Genomic DNA, 26,693 nt, shown 5'->3' with positions numbered 1-26,693 from the left:
TGGACAAATGGCTAGGGGTTAATTCAATCGAACTGATGCTGTTTACAAACTCATTTAAATATCACAGGCTCGTTAAATAAAGAAGTTACCACTAAAGTCTCTCTCTCTCTTCCTCTCTCCGGGCTCTATTTTCGGCTGGCACAAAGGAGGTGCAAGTGTTATACGCACGTTAGTTAGCAATTTTGTCTGGCACTGACATTTTCCAGCCCTAACACCAGGTTCGGTAATTTACCTGTCTAACATCAGCTCGCTTGCACTGAGGTGGGAGGGGTGGCAATATTTGAGGTTTGTCCTTAAAAACAAGCGCAAAAGTGACTTCATGCAGCACTAATGGGCCATTTTACAGTGCTAATGGGCCATTTACAGTGATAATGGGCCATTTTACAGTGCTAATGGGCCATTTTACAGCGCTAATGGGCCATTTTAAAACCCACAAAAAGCAGGTCTTAAAGGTAACGCAGTTGATGAAGGCATGGATTTAGAGAGCGGAAGCGCAGCCTATCCAGCCATGAAGTACAGTGCCCATGGAAGGAAAGATGTGCCTTTTGAATGAATCTCGTATTTACAACTAAATATATGAATGGTTTCCCCCCATTTCATTTAACTTATTAGAAAGATGCACCGTCCATTGGCAAATTCGTCTGCTATTTCTGGAGAAGTGCAAATATGATCTGTAAGATGGATCCATGATGTTTATAACACATTACATTTGCGAGCAGTATAACGGTGAGTGGACATTCCCTCTTTCTCTTTATATTTTTGGTATTGTGCTAGGTTTGTTACAATAGAGCCCTCACTGTCACAGTTTTGCTTTAAAAGTACAGCAGAGTTCAATTACCGCAAATACAACAGCCGATGCTCCATCTGTAAGGCTTTGAGATGTATTTCCCATACCAAGCATTGATGCAGCCTGTCAAGATGCTCTCGATGGTGCAGTTGTAACTTTTTGAAGATCCGAGGGCCCATACCAAATATTGTCAGCCTCCTGTGGGGGAAGAGGCACTGCAGTGCCCTCATCATGACTGTGTGTGGACCATGTTAAGTTCTTAGAGATGTGGACGCCAAGTCACTTGAAGCTCTCGAACCACTCCACAACAGTCCCGTCAATGTGGATGGGGGTGTGCTCTTCCCTCTTTCTCCTATAGTCCACGAGCAGCTCTTTGGTCTTACTGATGTTGAGGGAGAGGCTGTTGTCCTGACACCACACTGCTAAGTCTCAAAATGAACCTTTATTTAACTTGGCAAGTCAGTTAAGAACAAATTCTTATTTTACAATGACGGCCTACCCCGGCCAAACCCTAACCCGGATGACGCTGGGCCAATTGTGCGCCGCCCTATGGGACTCCCAATCATGGCCGGTTGTGATACAGCCTGTAATCCAACTAGGGTCTGTAGTGACACCTCTAGTACTGAGATGCAGTGCCTTAGACCGCTGCGCCACTCGGGACCCCTTTAGACTGACTCATTGTTGTCTGTGATCAGGCCTGCCACCGTTGTGTCATCAGCAAACTTGATGATGGTGCTGGAGTCATGCGTGGTCACGCAGTCGTGGGTGAACAGGGAGTACAGGATGGGACTAAGCACACACCCCTGAGGAGTCCCAATGTTGAAGGTCAGCGGGCCGGCCCGTCACGAAGTCCAGGATTCAGTTGCAGAGGGAGGGGTTCAGTCCCAGGGTCCCTAGCTTGGTGATGAGCTTGGCTTACCAATGATATGACAGTAGAGAGCTGGCTGTAGTCAATAGGGCTTGTGTGTTGAAAGTCATAAGGCCCGTGGGTCCACAGCGCTCTATGGCAGAAATACATAATATTATGATTTCAGAGTAAGGGGCTTGCAAAATGTGCCATGATGATGCCACACAAATAAGCAAAACTGGGCCACACACACATACCAAGGGACATATCATTTTATACCCTTCAGATGACACACACGTTTGCACGCACACACACACACACACAAACACACAAATACACCAACACACCAACACACACACACGTTTGTTGTACTATCCTTGTGTGGTCCAAACAATTTATTCCCCTTAACCTAACTCTAACCTTAACCCCTAACCCCTATCCCTAATTCTAACAATAATAGCCTTTTTCCTTGTGGGAACCGGCAAAATGTCCCCACTTGTCTAAATTGTTCGTGTTTTACTACGCTTGTAGTCTGGTCCAAAACACACACACACACACACACACACACACACACACACACACATTGCACGCTCACCAGAGTCGATGGGTTAATTAAGTCTTCAAGGAGTTTGATATTTTTAGACGTCTAATTAAGGAAGGAGCGCCAGAGGACAGCCACACACTGTGGTGAGATTTGTTTAATTTGGGATTTGCTAATAAACTAGATACACGGGTGGATCCCCCCCCTGTGTAGAGACAACGAACCAGACATCTCCGTGTCTCCCATCCTAATGAATACACACACATCACAGGGCTGTTTGCATGGAGGAAGAGAGCATACAAATCTACACAGTCATGGTCCAAATGGTTCATGCTGCTTGCAACAAGAGAATATCCTAGAACGTGTACTTAGTTATCTATGGGCAGAATGTAATGAATTTACTCAAGTGATGAGAGCCACTACAAACTATACATGACGGCAAAACACGAGAGGCAGAAAAAGGACACATCCTGAGATATACAGTAGCTACAGTCCCTCTCCTCTCCCAGACTATGTTTGGGCGTTCACCTGTATGTGGCCTCAGGCCTCAGCCCTGATCCTGTCCTAATAGGATAGACTATACATTCTAGATTCTAGTCCAGTTCTCCAGATAATGTGTGAATGACCTGTGCATTTCCAGCCCTGCGCTCTCAGCCTTGCTCCTGCCCCATAGGCCTCCCCAGGGGGATGGGCTGTAGGCTGTAGGCCCTGCTGCTTCTCCTGCAGTGCATTTCATTGATTAACTCTGCAGCTCCATTCCACTCAGGTCATCTCCCGCTAGGAACACAAGTCAGCGCCATTAAAACAGGACCCAGCCAGAGTAGAAAGGGGGATAGACCTGGCTTCCCTGGCACGACGTCGTTAAACAACTGAATCAGTGATAATCCCTCCCCACTCCATCATTTCTTCAGAGAGGATTGTGGGAAGAGAATGATTCAGTGTGTTTTAGAGAGGGGTGTTGTTTTTTTTATTTTTTATCTCTGCCCCCCCCGTTCTGACTCTCTCTCAGACTACCTCGCTCTACCTCTCTCTTTCTGTGTTTCTTGGTCTGGGTTATGTATTGGATGGTCCTGGGTCTGGGTCTCACTGCCTGCCTGGTAGGCTGCAGCTAATGGTCTTCTCTCCCATCATAAGGTTGTTGGACTCCGTTGTCAGGGCAATGAAGGCTGGGGACTCTCTATACCTCACTATCTCAGAAAAAAACATAAATATCACACTTACACAAGTATTCAGACAGTACTTTTTTCACTCAGTACTTTGTTGAAGCACCTTTGGCAGCGATTACAGCCTTGAGTCTTCTTGGATATGACACTACAAGCTTGGCACACCTGTATTTGGGGAGTTTTTCCCATTCTTCTCTGCAGATCCTCTCAAGCTCTGTCAGGTTGGATGGGGAGTGTCGCTGCACAGCTATTTTCAGGTCTCTCCAGAGATTTCGGTCGGGTTATAGTCTAGGCTCTGGCATTGTCTTGGCTGTGTGCTTAGGGTCTTTGTCCCGTTTGAAGGTGAACCTTCGCCCCAGTCTGAGGTCCTGAGCGCTCTGGAGCAGGTTTTCATCAAGGATCTCTCTGTACTTTAATCCGTTCATCTTTCCCTTGATCCTGACTAGTCTCCCAGTCCCTGCTGCTGAAAAACATCTCCCCAGAATGATGCTGCCACCAACATGCTTCACCCTAGGGATGGTGCCAGGTTTCTTCCAGATGTAACACTTGGCATTCAGGCCACAGAGTTCAATCTTATTTTCATCAGACCTGAGAATCTTGTTTCTCATGGTCTGAGAGCCCTTTACGTGCCTTTTGGCAAACTCCAAGTGGGATGTCATGTTCCTTTTACTGAGGGGCCATCTGGCAACTATACCATATTGGCCTGATTGGTAGAGTGCTGCAGAGATGGATGTCCTTCTGGAAGGTTCTCTCATCTCCACAGAGGGACTCTGGTTCTCTGTCAGAGTGACCATCAGGTTCTTGGTCACCTCCCTGACCAAGGCCCTTCTCCACCGATTGCTCAGTTTGGCTGGGTGGCCAACTCTAGGAAGAGTCTGGGTGGTTCCAAACTTCTTCCATTTAAGAATGATAGAGGCCACTGTGCTCTTGGGGACCTTCAATGCTGCCAATTTGTTTTGGTACCCTTCCTGAGATCTTTGCCTCGACACAATCCTATCTTGGAGATCTACCAACAATTCCTTCAACCTGTCTTGGTTTTTGCTCTGACATGAACTGTGGGACTTTATATAGACAGGTGTGTGCCTTTCCAAACCATCAAGTTGTAGAAACATCACAAGGACGAACAATAGAAACAGGATGCACCTGAGCTCAATTTAGAGTCTCATAGCAAAGGGTCTGAATACTTATGTAAATAAGGTATTTCAGTCTTTGTATTTTTAATAATTTTGCAAAAAATTCTAAAAAACTGTTTTCGCTTTGTCATTAATGTGTGTAGATTGATGAGCATTTTTTTTAAAAATCAATTTTAGAACAAGATTGTAACGTAACAAAATGTGGAAAAGGGGAAGGGGTCTGAATACACTTTATTATTTATTTATTTACCTATGCCCTCCTTTGAGTGTAAGGCTTTTGAGCGAGGCTATATCCCATCTCTGATGATGTGGGTTTATTGTGTCTGTCTGGTTCACCCTCACAGAGAGAGAGACTGTGGTTTCTGCAGTGCTGCAACTTTACTCTGCCTTTAATCACAGGCTTTCTCACTCTGAACCATCCACCTTTGGCAAGTTAACATGGCAGTTCATTGGTTTATTAAATCCTGCCGCATTGCCTTATCAGCAAAACTATCAAAGCCTAATCCGTGCTTTGTACTCTTCTGGAAGGAAAAGAGAGTTGTGTTAAATGGTGAAAGTGAATTAATCAAGGCTAAGACAAACCGTAAACAAAGATATTGTGTTGTGGCATTTTGGCCGAGCAGTGTGCCAAGAGCAGCAGTCGGTAGTAAATCTCTATCTTGGTCAGGTGAGCTGGTCACGTCCAGGGCTTAATTGCATTGTCACTGTCACCTTACTGCATCTAAATCAAACCTGCTGTTCCTCCCCAACAGGTACTAACGAGGGCCTCTGTGTGTGTATGTGTATGTGTGTGTGTGTGTGTGTGTGTGGGTTCATGGCAGAGTAATTGGGACTAATTTGTGTAATCAGTCTGCCAGAGAGAGAGCGATGGTTGATGCCACATATGATTCCCAACATTTGTAATTTCAGGAAGAAGCCAACTGTACTCTATCTCTGTCCTGTCCTATGCTCACTAACGAGCTGCAAAATCTGGATCCCTACAAATCAGCTGGGCTAGACAATCTGGACCCTCTCTTTCTAAAATGATCCGCCGAAATTGCTGTAACCCCTATTACTAGCCTGTTCAACCTCTCTTTTGTATTGTCTGAAATCCCCAAAGATTGGAAACCTGCCGCGGTCATCTCCCTCTTCAAAGGGGGAGACACTCTAGACTCATACTGTTATAAACGAATATCCATCCTACCCTGCCTTTCTAAAATCTTCGAAAGCCAAGTTAACAAACAGATCACCGACCATTTCTAATCCCACCGTACCTTCTCCACTATGCAATCTGGTTTCCGAGCTGGTCATGGGTGCACCTCAGCCACGCTCAAGGTCCTAAATGATATCATAACCGCCATCGGAAAAATAGAGTACTGTGCAGCCGTCTTCGTCGACCTGGACAAGGCTTTAGACTCTGTCAATCAACGCATTCTTATCGGCAGACTCAAGTTTGCGGACGACACTACAGTGGTAGGCCTGATTACCAACAGCGACGAGACGGCCTACAGGGAGGAGGTGAGGGCCCTCGGAGTGTGGTGTCAGGAAAATAACCTCACACTCAACGTCAACAAAACTAAGGAGATGATTGTGGACTTCAGGAAAAAGCAGAGGGAGCACCCCCCTATCCACATCGGTGGGACAGTAGTGGAGAGGGTAGTAAGTTTTAAGTTCCTCTGCGTACACATCACAGACAAACTGAATTGGTCCACCCACACAGACAGCGTGGTGAAGAAGGCGCAGCAGCGCCTCTTCAACCTCAGGAGGCTGAAGAAATTCAGCTTGTCACCAAAAGCACTCACAAACTTCTACAGATGCACAATCAAGAGCATCCTGTCGGGCTGTATCACCGCCTGGTACGGCAACTGCTCCGCCCACAACCGTAAGGCTCTCCAGAGGGTAGTGAGGTCTGCACAACGCATCACCTGCTCTCCTGGACACCTACACCACCCGATGTCACAGGAAGGCCATAAAGATCATCAAGGACAACAACCACCCGAGCCACTGCCTGTTCACCCCGCTATCATCCAGAAGGCGAGGTCAGTACAGGTGCATCAAAGCAGGGACTGAGAGACTGAAAAACAGCTTCTATCTCAAGGCCATCAGACTGTTAAACAGCCACCACTAACATTGAGTGGCTGCTGCCAACACACTGACTCAACTCCAGCCACAATAATGGGAATTGATGGAAAATATATCACTAGCCACTTTAAACAATGCTACTTAATATAATGTTTACATACCCTACATTACTCATCTCATATGAATATGTATATACTGTACTCCATATCATCTACTGCATCTTTATGTAATACATGTATCACTAGCCACTTTAAACTATGCCACTTTGTTTACATACCCTACATTACTCATCTCATATCTATATACTGTACTCGATACCATCTACTGCATCTTGCCTATGCCGTTCTGTACCATCACTCATTCATATATCTTTATGTACATATTCTTTATCCCTTTACACTTGTGTGTATAAGGTAGTAGTTTTGGAATTGTTAGGTTAGATTACTCGTTGGTTATTACTGCATTGTCGGAACTAGAAGCACAAGCATTTCGCTACACTCGCATTAACATCTGCTAACCATGTGTATGTGACAAATAAATGTGATTTTGATTTGACTGCCTTGCCTGGTTCACCAACTACTTCTCAGATAGAGTTCAGTGTGTCAAATCGGAGGGTCTGTTGTCCGGACCTCTGGCAGTCTCTATGGGGGTACCACAGGGTTCAATTCTCAGGCAGACCCCTTTCTCTGTATATATCAATGATGTTGCTCTTGCTGTTGGTGATTCTCTGATCCACCTCTATGCAGATGACACCATTCTGCATACATCTTGCCCTTCTTTGGACACTATGCTAACAAACCTCCAAATGAGCTTCAATGCCATACAACACTCCTTCCTTAGCCTCCAACTGCTTTTAAATGCTAGTAAAACTAAATGCATGCTCTTCAACCGATCGCTGCCTGCACCCGCCCGCCCGACTAGCATCACTACTCTGGACGGCTCTGACTTAGAATATGTGGACAACTACAAATACCTAGGTGTCTCCTTCCAGACTCACATTAAGCATCTCCAATCCCAAATTAAATCTAGAATTGGCTTCCTATTTCGCAACAAAGCCTCCTTCACTCATGCTGCCAAACATATCCTTGTAAAACTGATTATCCTACCAATCCTTGACTTCGGCGATGTCATTTACAAAATAGCCTCAAACTCTACTCAGCAAACTGGATGTAGTCTATCACAGTGCCATCCGTTTTGTCCATATACTGTACTACCCAACACTGCGACCTGTTGTTGGCTTGCCCTCACTACATATTCGTTGTCAAACCCACCGACTCCAGGTCATCTATAAGTCTTTGCTAGGTAAAGCCCCGCCTTATCTCAGCTCACTGGTCACCATAGCAACACCCACCCATAGCACACACTCCAGCAGGTATATTTCACTGGTCATCCCCAAAGCCAACACTTCCTTTGGTCGCCTTATTATTATTTTGATGACATTGCTGTGACAGACAAAAGTAAATGTATTGTTGTGTTAGAAGATGGTACAGGTGTGGTATGGAGATCAAAGGGAAAACCCCTACCAACTTGAAGTTCACCTGAACACCACAAAGAAGCATTCAAACAATTAAAGGAAAAAGACAAAGTGAGACAGCCACCAGCTAGCTGCACGTAGACCATGCAAACGGCAACCTCTTCCCGAGGACAACAGACTTTAGCAGTGTGCTTTAGACTTGGGTGAAAGTAGATACCATTTTTTTCCCCCGGTATGGCATTTTAGTGTGTTACTATTTTCTTTTTTTAAATTCCTTTCTTACTTTGTAACTCTGCATTGTTGGGAAAGGGTTCGTAAGTAAGCATTTCACAGTAAAGTCTACACCTGTTGTATTCGCTGCATGTGACAAATAACATTTGAGTTGATGTTCCTATATGTGAAAATGTGTGAGAAAAATGTGTGGGCCTAGCAGTAAAGCCATGTCATTTAACTGTAAAAATGTATTACCTTTAAATGTGGCAAGAACACAACCTGGCATGTTGTTTTCATTGATTGTCAAACATATCACTTGATAAGCGCATGTTCATCCACTCTAAAATTATTCCAGCATCTAAAACAGTGCACTTTGCACCTGTCATTTGATGAATGAAAAGGGGCATCTATTAAAATACCAAGAAGTGTAATGACATTCGTTGATTGTCATTAGGCAAACTTGTAGCCTGAATTGATTGTTGTATCCACTGGTGTCCGCGCATGTCTCGGTCCCGACTAGTGATCTCTACTTTCTCAAAATGTTTGTGTTCCCCTCGGACCACACCGCAGCATTTTGGTATGCACAGCATTTTGGTATACACAGCATTTTGGTATACACAGCATTTTGGTATGCACAGAATTTTGGTATACACAGCATTTTGGTATACACCACATTTTGGTAAACACCGCATTTTGGAGTTCATACCATCTGTTCTAAAGTCTATTCGCTCATTTCTCAAGTGGCTGCCAGGCGGTATAATAGCAGTTTTCTTTCCATCTTTGTTTTAATTATAGAGAGAGGCTCATTTTTCACCGGTACAACATACTGCCACTATCTCTTTTGCCAGTAGGCCTACACCGTACCAGACCGTACCGGCTTACTTCCCCCCTGGCTTTAAATGAGCATGAAACCTGCCTCATTCCAATGACTATTAAAAAAGAGACAAAGCTTTGGTTCAGTTATTCATTGAGTCTGGCAGGTCCACAAGACTAGCCTCCCACGCATAGGCCACATTCTGTTCCTAACGCTGAAATAAAATAAAAACAAAATATAAATGTTATTATCAAACCAAAACGGAATAAAAACTAGTAAATCAAGTCTGCAAACTAACTGAAACTAAACCGAATTTCTAATAAAAGTTTTTTAAAAATGAATTAAAAAATATTTAAAAACACAACTATAATACCCTTGCCGGCACATCAAACCATAAGGAGTGCCACAAACACCTCACCTCCCACAACAGCAAACAACAACAACTATCTTTATAGGGAAAGGAAAACCGGATGCATAGTCAGTTGCACAACTGAATGCCTTCAACCAAAATTTGTCTTCCTCATTTAATCTATAGGATTGCACCCTAAAACCGAAATAGGAAAACAAAGCAGAACAGCAACAGGATGTTGCCTAAAGTTATAGTAATGTTCTTGTCTAACAACTCAATCTGCCTGACTCACTGCTCCTGTTGATAAGGATAGGGAGAGAGATAGAGACAGACAGTGAGACAGACAGCCAGTCAGCCAGCCAGAGACCAGAATAGTCTGTTTATTTCCCCCTGTCTCCCTGGTAGCTAGCTCACCTCTGAGAGAGGGCACCAATCCCCAGGGGAAATGCGTCACCCGTGGCCGATTGACAACCGAGACTCAAAATAGCCCTGCGGCAGAGAACCAATAGAATGGGCCAGGCTATTTATAGAACAACCAACGTGTTTATGGACGTTCAGACACCCCATTTAATGAACAGATGAAGAATACATTACCGTCTCCTATCATCATTGTCTCAGAGAGAGCTTAGTACACTTAGAGAGATAAGAGAGTAGAGGTTCTAAGGCCCCAACGTTGTTTGGAGTTCATCACCTTTAAAAGTGCTTTATATACAGTTGCTTGGCATTAGTCACAGACCACATGCTCCTGTTTTTCTGTTTACGTCAGCTAATAGTCAGACACAATGCCGGACTCCCCATTAGAATGGTGGGTGGGTTGAGTAATGTACCTCTTGTCCATTTAAGACAGCATCTAACATTTCCACCACATTCCACTTCATGGAGTGTCCCCGAGGAGTGTTTCTCTGAGTGTTGAGGAGTTCACGTGGTTTTAGCTCCAGGCAGTAGCCCATTCAATGTTCCCTGAGATGATCAGCAGATCATACCTCATGGGTTGCATGTTTACTGTCAAACATGTCCTTTTCATTGTCTTAAGAGCTTTGATATTGATTCATCATACACAAATACCATTGTTTGATATACATAGTTATTTCAGAGTGCAGTTGGTAAGGGACTTGCCATTCCCAAGCAAATGGCCTACCCTTTAATACAACAACCCCGACATAAAACCCCTGGACCATCAACTACAAACATGCTGATTCCCTTTGAATTGATCTTAATGCCGTTCACCACAATCCACCAGGGTTTCCCACCAAGCGGATCCTGGCCATGAACTAAGTGCTCTCACACACCGACACAGACCAACTGACAGCTTGGAGAAACAGCACGACAACAAGCTCAAATCGGCATTGATCCCGAGTCTTTTCTTTGCACTCCCGACTTGTCACTGGTGTCATTCATTGATACAGTAATTGATTTGCTCCCACTGTGCCGTCCCTTTCACTGCTACTACCCTGCTGATCCCCTGACAGGTGATTCATATCCTGGACAGGGAAATACAAGTGATTAAATCTCAGAACTATCAGAAGTCCAGCTGAGACAAACAACATCATAGTAACTGTCTGGACTCACTGTCTGTTGAATATAAGCCGCTGATAGAATGGAATGCCATGTTAACGGCAGGCTTACTGAGATGAGTGCTAATCAACGAGCCTCATTGTTTGCAGTGTTTCTGAGTGTTAGCATGTAGCCTAGCTGGTCTTTGGTTCTACACTGACTGCTAATGACAATAAATCCTCTCTTCAATAGCTTCACTGAATCAGCCTACCAGCGGACCTATGTCTGTCCGTACTGTACATATCTGTCTGCTTCTCTGCCAATCCCATCCATCTCTCTGCCTATCTATAACATTACTGTGGTTCCAGCAACATGGCTCCAGCAACGGACATATTAGGATTATACGAGTGACTCACCTGTAGATAGTGGCAGGGCCTGAGGTTGGGCTTGAGGTCTGTGGGCGTCATGGGTTTCTCCAGGTTTAGGGAAGACTTCCTGTAGGCCTCCTTGGCCTGGCTGACAGTCAGCGTTGACCAGGAGCTCCTCTTCATGAACTTCCCTTCAGGAGCCATGGCCACGCTCTCACACGCGGAACACTTCACATCGTTGTTGCTCTTGGAGGTCTTGAGCGACAGGTCCCCGTAATGGCTGTGGACAGAGTCGGGGTAGCAGTGGCTGATGTGGTCCACCTGTTGGCGGGACATGACGCTGGGCGTCCGGTACGTACTGTCACTGTCCAGGTTATCGTCCGAGCTCCACCAGCCCGCCACCCCAGAGCGCTGCTTCCCGCTGCTGTCTGATGACTTACGCTCTTTGCTCTTGCTGCGTTTGCTGTGTTTGTGGTGTCCATGGTGGTTGGGATGGTGGTGGTGGGAGCCTTCCCGGTGCGAGTCCCCTTTGGTGCCGTTCATCTTGGACGAGCCCTCCAGGGAGTGGGACTTGGTGAAGAGCTTCTGGACAGAGTGGACCAGGTGTCGGATCCTCCCGGGGCTCTCGTTGCGCTGCTCCGTGGTGGTGGTGTGCGTCTTCTGGTACTGCAGTGTGTGGAAGCCGTCGCGATGTAACGGAAGTTGCTTCTCAAACTGGTCCAGCAGGTTGGCCGGGATTCTGTTCATTTTACCGCTGCCGCCGTGCGACGAGCCACACTCGTCTCGATCCCGTGATCCACCACCACCACCTCCTCCACCACCACCACTGTCCCGTGACCCGCTGCCGTCGTGGTGGGAACTGTAATGCATCCTGGGAAAGGTGCTGCTGGAGATGGAGTGGTCTGTGTTGGCCATGGAGACGGGCATTGCCATGCACTCAGAGTGGATGGAGCTATGGGGAGAACAGCGGCGGTGCTCCATGGGACAGCTCTCTGTGGGGCTGAGGAGGTAAGAGGGGGTGCGGGAGTCATGGTGGGAGTCATGGTGGTCCAGGGAGTGTTCGCAGTCGGCCAGGCCGCAGGTGTGAGCCGAGGTGATCTGGAGCTGGCTGGGCCGCCCGCCCGATAGAGCCTTCATGTTCCTGGGTGGAGGAGGGGAGTTGCTTTCTTCATCGAAGTGCTGAGAGGGAGACCATGAATACTGCTGGTCTGTGTTTGTGTGTGTGTGTTTGTGTGTGTTTGTGTGAGAGAGAGAGCGAGAGAGAGAGAGAGAGAGAGAGAGAGAGAGAGAAAGACACATTATCAAATAAGCCGCTTATCAAATGTCATTGTCACTACAGCAGCACATTGTCCTCAGTCACCCAGAACAACAAGGTGGAAAAAGAGAAAGTATGATCACAAAATGGCACAGTCCCACAGAGCTCAGGCCTCTTATTTCCAACTCCCTCCCTCCCCTGTCTGTCTGTTGGTGCCAGGCTGCGAGGCGAGGGAAGGTGAGATGGACAGGTAGCAGCTAGCATTGCCATTTATCCAAGGCAAAGTGAAATAATAGCCTATCATTCTGGAGCGACGATGTCATCCGTCAAAGCCCTGACGAGAGCGCTTTGAGGTGCATCAGTGCACGGCCCCCACCGCGGCCGCATCACTAGATTAAAACCACATTCTCTTTGATCGGTCACCAAAGGCGGACATCCCAGCCCACCTCGCCACCGCATTCGACTTAACCAGAGGAAAGCTTTTCTCTATTTAGACAACCCAACACCATTATTTCACTCTAATTGCACATGCCCTCCACTTGAATAAAACATAGACAAAAGGGTCACAAGACAAAGACCGTAGAATACGAATGGAATAGCATCAGCGGACGCAGAATGACACAAAGTCTTATTGTCATCTTTCTGTAAAAAGGACTCTTCAGATTAACTGTTTATTGAATTTCTGTCCAAGAACGCAAGTTCAGTGCATTGAATCAACAACAATGAAATGTTACAAACCCTGACTGAGTGTTATTAGAAATGAACAATACTTTCCTAAACTCATCACACACAGAAATGACAATCAGGCCAAATATAACAATGGAACAAAGGGTTCCTAGCCATAAAGTATTGTGTGTTTGGTCATGAAGAGTTAGACCGGCCATATTTCATTTATTTGACAGTAAACACATGTAAATATATTAAGAACAAAAGCAAGCCTCTTCCAGGCAGCAATCCTCCAGTCAACTACACAGCCCATAAGCTCCTGCACTTCCACTCAGACTGTAACCCCATAAAGTAAAGGAGATACTATATTTCATGAGAAACCATAGAAATGGAAAGTCAAACAAAGCGAAATCAGAGGCGGGGATGGATGCAGATGTTTTTATTGGAAGGGACACGTATGGAGGATTATATGAGAGAAGGGACCAAGCCGAAAGCATTTCGGGATCTATGGCCAACAAGGGCCGGAGTTAACCAATACAGTACACTCTTAGAAAAAAGGGTTCAAAGAGGGTTCTTTGGCTGTCCCAATAGGATAACCCTTTTTTGGTTCCAAGTAGAACCCTTTTGGGTTCCATGTAGAACCCTCTGTGGAAAGGGTTCTACATGGAACCAAAAAAGGTTCTACCTGGAACCAAACATTTTTCTTTAAAGGGTTCTCCTATGGGGAAAGCCGAATAACCGTTTTAGGTTCTAGATGGAACCTTTTTTTTTTTTCCTAAGAGTGTAGTCCATACTCTGTCATTTATATTATATCATACTTTAACAGGAATTTATGGTCTTTATTCTTAGTCTCTGCTAATGGCGTCTGGAGCAAGACAAGGAGCTGTGAGACCAGCAGCCGTGCTGCTGTAAATATCCATCAGTATGAATGTAATGCATTCCTTATGTGGGACATGTTCCACTAGGTGGGCCTTGTCTACTTAACACAACCATGCTAAATATGTCTAGTATAAGGAGAGCTAAAGGGAAACAGAAAGTGGATAAGTGAAAACAACGTACTGCTACAGCAATGGCAACTGAGGTCTAACCTTCTCTCTGGGTTATGGCGGTTTGGTTAAACTCTGTGTTTCCTTCTACAGACAGAAGGGAAAGGGTATACCTAGGCAGTTGCACAACTGAATGCATTCAACCAAAGTCTTCCGCAGCATTTAACCCAACGCCTCTGAATCGGAGGGAGCAGTTGTTGGTGCTGCCTTGCTCAAGAGCAGATTTTTTTTAATCCTCTTTGCCAGCCCAGGGATTCAAATCAGCAATCTTTTGTTTACTGGCTCAGCGCTCTTAACCGCTAGGCTACCTGCCGTCCAGAGGATGACAACATGGCTACTGCTGTGTGAAAGGATGCAGTGATGTCTGAAGTTGACTCTTCCACAAAGAATCTCTGAGAGACAAGTTGAATAAATGATCCTCCGGCAGAGTTTTGCCATTCCCCAGGATTATACTCCATACAGTGACAGACTCATCCTCTGTCTCTCTCTCTCTCCTCTGCCAGTATAGAGATTTCCTGTTTCACATAATGGGAAAGAAAAGGAATAGAGGATTTTGAAAGCAACTCCTACGACATCTCTCTATGAGCAAGCATCCTTCCAGCAAGTGCTCTCCAAACAGGCGAGTATCTATGACATCTGCTTCTGCCTCGGTCTCAGAGGCTGAATGATGAATACTGCAGCAAAGATTGATGATTTAGAGAAGCTAGAATGCTATGCATTAAAATGGCCTATAGAATCTTAACGGTTTTAACAGCTAAATTGGGTGTGCTAAGTCCACAACAAGCTTAAACTACATCAGGAGACCACTTTTGAGGTCTGGGAAAAATGATGCTCACATTTTTGGGTGTAGTTACACTTTAATTCAACTGCCACCAGCCATAGACCGTTGTTTGGTTATCAATGTTTCTGTAGTGCTTATGTGATTGCAGACTTTGCAAAACAAATGCCACTAGATTGATGCAAATAATCATGATATCATTGTCAGGTAGACATAGGCTACTTTGTAGTTAACATTTAATTGAGAAGGTTTTTGGGAACTTTTCCATCCACCAGAAGACAGTTGTCATTACATTAGCATCATCGCTAATGGCTACACAAAGTGGTAGCCAAACGCACGCACAGACAGGGGTCATTCCTGTTCCGTTGCCTCTTCAGAAAATTGATGGAAAATACGAATCACTGATGCATTTTGTTAATTTCTTATGATAGTATTGGGCAAATGAATGCATTTTCGACCAAGTTCAATACATTTAGTTGATTTTCCACTAAATGAATTGAACTTGGTTGAAAATTAACAAAAAATATGAATTGCAACATGCAAGTGTTGGTCCCATGTTTCATGAGCTGAAATAAAATATCTCAGAAATTGTTCATATGCAATTGCTGTGCACAAACTAGTTTACATCCCTGTTAATGGGCATTTCTCCTTTGCCAAGATAATCCATCCACCTGACAGGTGTGGGATATCAAGAAGCTGATTAAACAGCATGATCATTACACAGGTGAACCTTGTGCTGGAGACAATAAAAGGCACTCTAAAATGTGCATTTTTGTCACACAACATAATGCCACAGATCTCTCTCTCCCTTGAGAGAGAGTGTATTTGGCATGCCGACTGCAGGAATGTCCACCAGAGCTGTTGCCAGAGAATTTATTGTTAATTCCACAACCATAAGCTGCCTCCAACGTCATTTTACGTCTCACAACTGCTGACCACATATGGCATCGTGTGGGCGAGTAGTTTGCTGATGTCAACGTTGTGAATAGAGTGCCCCATGGTGATGGTGGGGTTATGGTATGGGTAAGCATAAGCTACAGACAATGAACACAATTGCATTTTATCGATGGCAAATTGAATGCACAGAGGTACCATGACGAGATCCTTAGGCCCATTGTCATGCCATTCATCCACCACTATCACCTGGTTTAGCATGATAATGCACTGCCCCATGTCACAATGATCTGTACACAATTCCTGGAAGCTGAAAATGTCCCTGTTCTTCCATGGCTTGCATACTCACCAGACATGTCACCCATTGAGCATGTTTGAGATGCTCTGGGTCGACGTGTACGACAGCATGCTACAGTTCCTGCCAACATCCAGCAACTTCGCACAGCCATTGAAGAGGAGTGGGACAACATTCCACAGGCCACAAGCAACATCCTGATCAACTCTATGAGAATAAGATCTGTCGCGCTGCATGAGGCAAATGGTGGTCACACTAGATACTGACTGGTTTTCTGGCCTATGTTTTGTAACCTCCCCAGGTCACTGCTGTAAATGAGAATGTATTCTCAGTCAACTCACCTGGTTAAATAAAATATAAATAAAACTGACAAAAATCTACTGATCATGTCTGGCTCCACACTTGGCACAGAGCCATCAGTCCAATATTTTCAACACTCCAAGAACCCCCACCCCTCAAGTGCTGGAACTCTGGCATGCAGGAGGCTAGAGAGAGTGTGTCAGTCATATATTAAGGGCTCCTGCCCAGGCGCTGCGCAGAGAGTATGAATAAAGGTAGTTTTGCTCCTCTTATCACATTAGCATTTAAATAGCATTATATCTGCTCAGAGTAACTCTGACAGGCACACACCTCCGCTCGTTTAGCCTGGAACAGGACTTGAAGTTAGAAAGAGAATAATAAAGGAGAAGACTACAGAGCAAAAGGCCCGCGACCTTCAGAATTGGCCGTATCAATATACCTCAGTGTTACGTAAGAATGGAGCAAATAAGGCCATACAGGGGGAGCTAAGCATCAGAGTAGTATATCATCACCAATAAATACAATAAACATTGGCTTACAAAGGAGGCTTTAGGTTGAGAGCAATTGACAGGAGCAACCGCTAGCTGAGAAAAGAGAATCCTCCATGCTCTCCCATCTAATCGAAGAAAAGAAGCACCATTTCTTAGCTAAGCAAATCGATAGAGCAGCTTGATTATCCATCTCCCAAAGGTTAAACGCCCTCTCCCCAGAACGCTGGCCTTTCCTCACAAAATCAAAGGCGGGAAATTGTGTCCTTAACCCCCAGGGGGTAAGCGATGGTCCAGGCTATTAGATTGGAGTGTGAACCAATGGAAAGCTGCAGGGCCAGGGCAGAAGAGCAGTGGTGGCCAGAGCCTGATTCTCTACACTCTCCCCTCCCCTCTCAGATGCTCAGTTCCCACTCTCTCAGACAGCCAGGATCCGACAGACCATCTCTGTCACTGACACGGCTCGACCACCCTCTCCAGCCCATCCCAACGCCCCATGCCAACAAACATTATGGGGCTTTTCACAGGCGCAAAGAGAGAGAGAGAGGTCTGGAAAGAACCAAGAGGAGAGAGAGGAGAGAGCTAAAGGCTTTGGGAGAATATGTGGGGGTTTCACTTAACGTGCTGAGTCAGCGCGTCACAGATCATACGGACGCTATGTCTACTCTCTGAATGCAGTAAAGCCAGAGGGGACATATATCAAAATGGCCGTTCTCACGCTGATCACTGGGATAATATAGGGCCACTGTCACATGGACCACTGCTGCAGAAATAACCGTGCTTTTTAAGAAACCCTTACCGAGGTTCTGCTATTTAATTAAGTTATCATTTACTGCTCTGATTTAAGACAACCCAATAGAGTGCTGCATATTAAAACATAGCAACTATGCATGACAAATTCAGACATTTCCCACTGGCAGACACTGGTTGAATCAACGTTGTTTCCACGTCATGCAGTGATTCATACTTTAGTCAGGCTATTTCTGCACACTGAGTCAATGCTCATTGAGGAACCCAAAGAGGTCCTACAAGTCAAGTGTTCCAAATTCAGACAGCTCTCCCCTCCTGCATTGTGCAAGAGTGTCGGTGGTGCCGAGTCATGGGGAGAGGAGAGAGAGAGAGAGAGAGACTATAGCTTTGCTGGGTGGGTGTTGCATTGTGTTGGCTGGATGTGACGGCGCCTGAGGCGCATCCTGTTGCTCGTCTCATTGTGGTGTGTTGGTCCACAGCGCTGGCAACTCCGTGAGGACGTGAGTGAAGACAGATAGCCAACCAACTGCCTGCTGGGCCTGAATAGTGTGAGATGGAGCAATCAGAGCAGCACCCCCACCATCTCTTCCTCTGCATGAGGGTTAGCAGCACTGGGGCTAGAGCTAGATTAGACCAGATGTACACAGCTGCTACTGCTGCAGTGGGTTTGTCTATTGGGAAGAGAGGAGCTGCATAACAGAACATCAATGAAGAGAGAGAGAGAGAGAGAGAGAGAGAGAGAGAGAGAGAGAGAGAGAGAGAGAAAAAACGGTGTGAGGGAGAGAGTGACGGAGAGAGGGTGGGAGAGGAGGGAGAAAGAGAATATCAAAATGAATGAGAGACTGAGAGGCAAGAGCAATGATTATAGAACCCAATTGTATAACCTTTGTATAGCCAATGTGGCCCAGAATCCAGTAGAACTCCACAGTCAGGAGCCAAGGGCCCTCTTACCTTACTTTCCTGTAAGAGTTAGCCAGATAAGCAGGGCAGCACAATGCTTTAATACTTATCGGTGGCTCAGTGAATTAGCAGCGTAATGATTGGAGACAGTGTCTTATCTGTGCTGTGCTCAGCACTCTGCGGTATGGAACTGTCCCTCTGTCTGTCAGTCAAACCTGGGAACAGAATGGAGGGGAACAAAATCTCTGAAGTGACAGAATCAGCATCCTCTTCAACTGCTCCTGGTACAGAATAGAGAATAGAGTCTCCATTTTGATATTATTACTAACGCCATAGAAACAGGTATATTTTAATGTAGCAAAACATAGGATAACATGAGGCAAGTTTCTGTCTCTGAGAGCCCACTTCAGGATCAGGAGGTCCAGCTGAACACTACAAGATGTGACAGACAATTCCATCACAGCAACACCCCTGTTCACCTCATCCTCCACACCTCTCACACACACCAAATTGAAAATCCAGCTCTGTGATTCTCTCTCTCTCTCCCTCTCCATCTCCCTCCCCCCCAGCACAGAATACAGAGGGGGTGGGTGTAACGGTAATGGCGTGAGAGACTGACGTGATAAAGGCAGTCAGGTTCAGATCCTTGTCTCCTTTTCAATGTGAACCAACACATTAGAGGCACAAAGTCAATCAGTGTGTTAAATAATTTGTTGTGATATTAATCTGAGCTGCATCAGCTCTTGTGCTTATTATACCTGGTAGAATAGAGGCAATTGCCAGATATCTCATACAATTATGTTCTGTATCTGAGGCATAAGATGATAAAGAAAGCTCTTCTCCCTTTGAAATTCAATTGAATTAATGTTTGCACACGCGCCACACACACAGGGTTGGGTAGGTTACTTTCTAAATGCAATCTGTTACAGTTACTAGTTACCTGTCCAAAATAAAGCATAACTTTAGGATTACCCAAACACAGGAATGTAATCTGATTACTTTCAGTTACTGGATTACTTTCCCCTTAATCACATTTTATTCATCACATGCTTCGTAACCAAACAGATGTAGACTAACAGTGAAATGCTTACTTACGGGCCTTTCCCAACAATGCAGAGAGAAAGAAAATAGAGAACTAATAGAAAAGTAAAACACGTAATAATAGAAGTAGTAATAGATACACAATGAGTACATTAGGTACCAGTACCGAGTCCATGTGCAGGAGCACATGGTCATTGAGGTAGATATGCACATAGATATATATGTTGGGCCAGTAACCGAAAGATCGCTGGTTCGAATCCCCGAAATCCCCCACAAAATTTGCCGTTCGGCCCATGAGCAAGGCAGTTAACCTCCTCTTAATCGAAGTGGACGTTGATTAAGGCATCCCCCCGCACCTCTCTGATTCAGAGGGGTTGGGTTAAATGTGGAAGACACATTTCAGTTGAATGAATTCAGTTGTGCCACTGACTAAGTATCCCCTTTCCCTTCCATAGAACTAGGAATAAAGTGACAGAGAGTAAATAGTAGCAGCAGCTTATGTGATGAGTCAAAAAAGTTAGTACAAAAAGGGTCAATGCAAAGATTATTTAGACAACTATTTAGCAGTTTTATGGATTGGAGGTTGAAGCTGTTCAGGGTCCTGTTGGTTCCAGACTTGCTGCATCGGTATCGCTTTCCGTGCGGTAGCAGAGAAAACAGTCTATGACTTGGGTGGCTGGAGTCTTTGACAATTGTTAGGGCCTTGCTCTGACACCGCCTGGTATAGAGGACCTGGATGGCAGGGAACTCGACCCCAATGATGTACTGGGCCCTACACACTACCCTCTGTAGCACCTTCTGGTCTGATGCCAAGCAGTTGCCATACCAAGCGGTGACGCAACCAGTCAAGATGCTTTCAATGTTGCAGCTGTATAACTTTTTGAGGATCTGAAGGCCCAAATCTTTTTAGCCTCCTGAGGTGGAATAGGCGTAGTCATTACTTCTTCATGACTGTGTTGGTGTTTTTGAACCATGATAGATCCTTAGTGATGTGGACACCGAGGAGCTTGAAGCTCTCGACCCGCTCCACTACAGCCCCGTCGATGTAAATGGGGGTGTGCTCGGCTTTCCGTTTCCTGTAGTCCACAATCAGCTCCTGTGTCTTGCTGACGTCGAGGGAGTGGTTGGTGTCCTGTCCCCACACTGTCAGGTCTTTGACCTCCTCCTTATAAGATGTCTCATCGTCGTCTGTGATCAGGCCTACCACTGTTGTGTCATCAGCAAACTTAATGATGGTGTTGGAGTTGTGCACGGCCACGCAGTAGTGAGTGAACAGGGAGTACAGGAAGGGACTAAGCACGTACCCCTGAGGGACCCCCCCCGTGTTGTGCCTTTTATCAATGCTGAATTGAATGTCATAGAGAAAACAAAAAGGTGCTACAATGTATTTCTTCACATATATCCTTTCTGAATTTAAAATGAATCCAAGAAGTAATCAAGTTTTTCAAAAGTATCTATAATCTGATTACAATATGTTTGCTAGTAACTTAATTGGTTACAGTTATTTTTTAAGCAGATTCCATGTAACTTATTACATGTAATCAGTTACTCCCCAACCCTACAGGCACGCACACATACAGATTGAAAAGGTTGCTGTTGGCTCCAGGGGGAGATGGACACAAGCACATCTGACAGTAAAATGTAATTAGTTTAAGTGGGTGGCCCAGTGCTTTACTGGCTGTTTTAGAGGCAGTGAAATGAAAGGACTGCTATTGACCCTGGCCCTAGGAAAAATCACAACGCAGCACACACAGGACTATTCACCACCACAGGATAACCAAAACTCTCAGAACCAAAAATGGGACTTGATGAGAGTGTATTGATAACTTTAATAAGCTTTATGGAGTTACAAGGATCTACTGACTACAAGGATGTTACATGCCTTTATCACATAAATATGTTTTGTATCAATGTTCAATAACACCTGAAATATCGTATATTACTGTGAGAAAGAGTTGTTTGTTAACACTTCTAGAGGTAGTGTATCAGATAGGTAGGTACTCAGGCTAGGCAGTCAGCATCTGATTAAGGCCCTTTCAATAGAACCACACACACAGCCTGTGGGCCTCGAGGCTCCATCTCTAGTCACTCACTCAAGCCACATGATTCAACTAATCATTCAGCTGATTTAGTTTCCCTCCCCAGGACATGCAGTGGTAATAGGATGAGAGGAGAGCTGGGAAACCTGGCATCACTCTGTCTCCTGGAGGACCGGACTGGATCTGACAAAAGTCTGCTTTGGTGCCAGGAGGTGTTCCTGACAGGTTTTTCATTTGTGTTTGATCTATGTTCTTCATGGAGTAAAACAGTATAAGACAGGTCAGTTGAGTCAGAATTCTGTCCTTTCCCACAAGAGACTATTAAAATGAACACAGACGGCTAGCTGCAATGTTCCTGTCACATAGGCAAAGGTGAAAGCAAAAAATGTTTCATCGTGAGAATAAGTCATTTTTCTACCAGGTAACCCGGTATTTCCCGCCAAAACAGGAAGTGTCATTCTAAAGCATGTAAAGTACATGTCTGGATTAGAGCTTTGATCGGCAAGAAAATTCAAGCCTTATGCTACCTGATCCTGATGAGACATACAGTATATCACAAAAGTGAGTACACCCCTCACATTTGTGTAATAATTTGAGTATATCTTTTCATGTGACAACACTGAAGAAATGACACTTTGCTACAATGTAAAGTAGTGAGTGTACAGCTTGTATAACAGTGTAAATTTGCTGTCCCCTCAAAATAACTCAACACACAGCCATTAATGTCTAAACCGCTGGCAACAAAAGTGAGTACACCCCTAAGTGAAAATGTCCAAATTGGGCCCAAAGTGTCAATATTTTGTGTGGCCACCATCATTTTCCAGCACTGCCTTAACCCTCTTGGGCATGGAGTTCACCAGAGCTTCACAGGTTGTCAATGGAGTCCTCTTCCACTCCTCCATGACGACATCACGGAGCTGGTGGATGTTAGAGACCTTGCACTCCTCCACCTTCCGTTTGAGGATGTCCCACAGATGCTCAATAGGGTTTAGGTCTGGAGACATGCTTGGCCAGTCCATCACCTTTACCCTCAGCTTCTTTAACAAGGCAGGGGTCGTCTTGGAGGTGTGTTTGGGGTCGTTATCATGTTGGAATACTGCCCTGCGGCCCAGTCTCCGAAGGGAGGGGATCATGCTCTGCTTCAGTATGTCACAGTACATGTTGGCATTCATGGTTCCCTCAATGAACTGTAGCTCCCCAGTGCCGGCAGTACTCATGCAGCTCCGGACCATGACACTCCCACCACCATGCTTGACTGTAGGCAAGACACACTTGTCTTTGTACTCCTCATCTGGTTGCCGCCACACATGCTTGACACCATCTGAACCAAATAAGTTTATCTTGGTCTCATCAGACCACAGGACATGGTTCCAGTAATCCATGTCCTTAGTCTGCTGATCTTCAGCAAACTATTTGCGGGCTTTCTTGTGCATCATCTTTAGAAGAGGCTTCCTTCTTGTTACGGTTTTCTTCGGTTGAAGGAGAGTCGGACCAAAATGCAGCGTGGTTAATTCGATACATCTTTAATGAAGACGAAACACGATCAATACAAAAACAATAAACGTAACGTGAAAACCGAAACAGCCTATCTGGTGACAACAAACACAGAGACAGGAACAATCACCCACGAAACACTCAAAGAATATGGCTGCCTAAATATGGTTCCCAATCAGAGACAACAATAATCAACTGCCTCTGATTGAGAACCAATTCAGACAGCCATAGACTTAGCTAGAGAACCCCACTAAACCACAATCCCAATACCTACGAAAACCCCAAGACAAAACACACCACATAAATAAACCCATGTCACACCCTGGCCTGACCAAAATAATAAAGAAAATACAAAATATAAAGACCAGGGCGTGACACTTCTGGGACGACAGCCATGCAGACCAATTTTATGCAGTGTACGGCGTATGGTCTGAGCACTGACATGCTGACCCCCCACCCCTTCAACCTCTGCAGCAATGCTGGCAGCACTCATACGTCTATTTCCCAAAGACAACCTCTGGATATGACGCTGAGCACGTGCACTCAACTTCTTTGGTCGACCATGGCGAGGCCTGTTCTGAGTGGAACCTGTCCAGTTAAACCGCTGTATGGTCTTGGCCACCGTGCTGCAGCTCAGTTTCAGGGTCTTGGCAATCTTCTTATAGCCCAGGCCGTCTTTATGTAGAGCAACAATTCTTTTTTTCAGATCCTCAGAGAGTTCTTTGCCATGAGGTGCCATGTTGAACTTCCAGTGACCAGTCAGTATGAGGGAGTGTGAGAGCGATGACACCAAATTTAACACACCTGCTCCCCATTCACACCTGAGACCTTGTAACACTAACGAGTCACATGACACCCAGTAGGGAAAATGGCTAATTGGGTCCAATTTGGACATTTTCACTTAGGGGTGTACTCACTTTTGTTGCAAGCGGTTTAGACATTAATGGCTGTGTGTTGTTATTTTGAGGGGACAGCAAATTGACACTGTTATACAAGCTGTACACTCACTACTTGTATGGACTGGAATTATGGACCTCGTTCAAAGCCATGAAGCTGGGAGAGAACATGTAATGCTGGTACAGGACATGCGGCCTACAATTATAGCGTATTTGATTTTCATCTGATTTCTATTTAGCATTTTATAATTAGTAGGATGATACATATATAGACTACCTTTTGAAATATTTCCCCTAATGTTGTACGACGTGCATCTTAGCACACCACATTAGCCTCTTTCTGTTGGCAATGTCACGCCTTGTTCTGTTTCACCTGTTCCTGTGATTGTCTCCACCCCCTCCAGGTGTCGCTTATTTTCTCTGGTGTATTTATCCCTGTGTTTCCTGTCTCTCTGTGCCAGTTTGTCTTGTATGTTCAAGTCAACCAGTGTATTTTTCCCCCTGTACTCATTTGCTATTCTCTTTTGCTCGTCTTTCCTGCCTGACTCTGGACTACTTTCCCGCCTGCCTGATCATCCTGCCTGCCCTGACCTTGATTCTGCCTGCCCTTCGGTACCTTTTGGACTCTGAACTGGTTTGGACCCTTTTTGCCTGTCCACGACCATTCTCTTGCCTTACCCTGTTGGATATAATAAATACTGTAAGACTCCAACCATCTGCCTTCTGTGTCTGCATCTGGGTCTTGCCTTGTGTCATGATAGTTGCTTTATTCCTTCCCTCGCTTCCCTCACAGTTAAATGAAGTTCCCTTGTCCTCATTTTCATAATTGTAATGGCATGCTTGAACAATATAGGACTAGAGGAGATGCAGATGGCTATCACTTCACAGTGACTAAATAATGAACTGCTATAGCCAACCGCCATCATGCATTCTCTCTTCTTTCAATCTCCCTGGGAGTTCTATTGGCTGCTGTGTTTAACATTCAGCAAAGAAGAACTTCCATTCCTCTTTGAATAGTCTATTAGTAAAAGAAATGCTAACTAAAAAAAATGTCCAGCAAGCTATTCTAGTCTAGCTTTTCCTGGGACAGCAACAGCTATGAAGCATTTGTTTTAAAGGAGAGAGGCCAGCGGAGCGCAGGTGCATATTATGCAAGAGAGAGGCTATAACTTAGATCCTTATGCATAACCCATCATTCATTAGCTAAATATAAGGCTAATACCGCATTGCATTTATTACCTGAAAGGGGTAGGGTAGGACATTTACACTGAATAAATGTTCCATATATTTCCCCCCCCCCCCCCCCCCCCCCCATCTTTATTTAACCAGGTAGGCTAGTTGAGAACAAGTTCTCATTTGCAACTGCGACCTGGCCAAGATAAAGCATAGCAGTTCGACACATACAACAACACAGAGTTACACATGGAATGAACAAAACATACAGTCAATAATACAGTAGAAAAAAAAGAAAACAAAGTCTATATACAGTGAGTGCAAATAAGGTCAAATAAGGGAGTTAAGGCAATAAATAGGCCATGGCAAAATATGGATGTGCAAGTAGAGATACTGTGGTGCAAAGGGAACTAAATAAATAAATTCAGTATGGGAATGAGGTAGATAGATGGGCTGTATACAGATGGGCTATGAACAGGTGCAGTGATATGTGAGCTGTTCTGACAGCTGGTTCTTAAAGCTAGTGAGGGAGATGGGAATGATTTTTGCAGTTCGTTCCAGTCAGTGGCAGCAGAGAACTGGAAGGAAAGACGGCCAAAGGAGGAATTGGCTTTGGGGGTGACCAGTGAGATATACCTGCTGGAGCGTGTGCTACGAGTGGGTGCTGCTATGGTGACCAGCGAGCTGAGATAGGGTGGGGCTTTACCTAGCAGAGACTTGTAGATAACCTGTAGCCAGTGGGTTTGGTGACAAGTATGAAGCGAGGGCCAGCCAACAAGAGCGTACAGGTCGCAGTGGTGGGTAGTATATGGGGCTTTGGTGACAAAACGGATGGCACTGTGATAGACTACATCCAATTTGCTGAGTAGAGTGTTGGAGGCTATTTTATAGATGACATCGCCAAAGTCAAGGATCGGTAGGATAGTCAGTTTTACGTGGGTATGTTTGGCAGCATGAGCGAAGGAAGCTTTGTTGCGAAATAGGAAGCCGATTCTAAATTTAATTTTTGATTGAAGATGCTTAATGTGAGTCTGGAAGGAGAGTTTACAGTCTAGCCAGACACCTAGGTATTTGTAGTTGTCCACGTATTCTAAATCAGAGCCGTCCAGAGTAGTGATGCTGGATGGGCGGGCAGGTGCGTGCAATGATCGGTTGAATAGCATGCATTTAGTTTTATTTGCGTTTAAAAGCAGTTGCATATGCACATTAAGCTTTTCTCACAACTTTCGACACCTTAAAGCAACCATTTTCCAGTGATAGGCTGTTTTAAAACATTGCAGATGCGATCATTAAAAAAATAATCTTTACAATGAAAAAATATGGTGAGCCCCGAAAGCCAGATGGAGATGTGTAAATTAGACATGCATTCAGTCTTTACATTACTGCATCATAGGCTATACTGCAGCAAATGTAGTCCTACCTTTCACAAGAACA

The 26,693-nt window shown here is 45.0% G+C and overlaps 1 protein-coding gene across 1 annotated transcript in view; it reads right to left on the bottom strand.

The window, feature by feature from the left end:
- LOC139383395 (disks large-associated protein 2-like) overlaps nucleotides 1-12,381 on the bottom strand; it is a 45,243-nt gene extending 32,862 nt beyond the window's left edge. Inside the window, exon 1 of the mRNA XM_071127929.1 lies at nucleotides 11,293-12,381. Within this exon, the coding sequence (XP_070984030.1) occupies nucleotides 11,293-12,381 (1,089 nt within the window). The remainder of the gene's footprint in view (nucleotides 1-11,292) is intronic.
- Between the last annotated feature and the right edge of the window lie 14,312 nt (nucleotides 12,382-26,693).

The sequence above is a fragment of the Oncorhynchus clarkii genome, chromosome 25, assembly GCF_045791955.1.
Source record: "Oncorhynchus clarkii lewisi isolate Uvic-CL-2024 chromosome 25, UVic_Ocla_1.0, whole genome shotgun sequence".
Classification (NCBI taxonomy): Eukaryota; Metazoa; Chordata; class Actinopteri; order Salmoniformes; family Salmonidae; genus Oncorhynchus; species Oncorhynchus clarkii.
The sequence above is the reverse complement of the archived record's forward strand: the minus strand, read 5'-3'. Positions and strand labels throughout refer to the sequence as shown.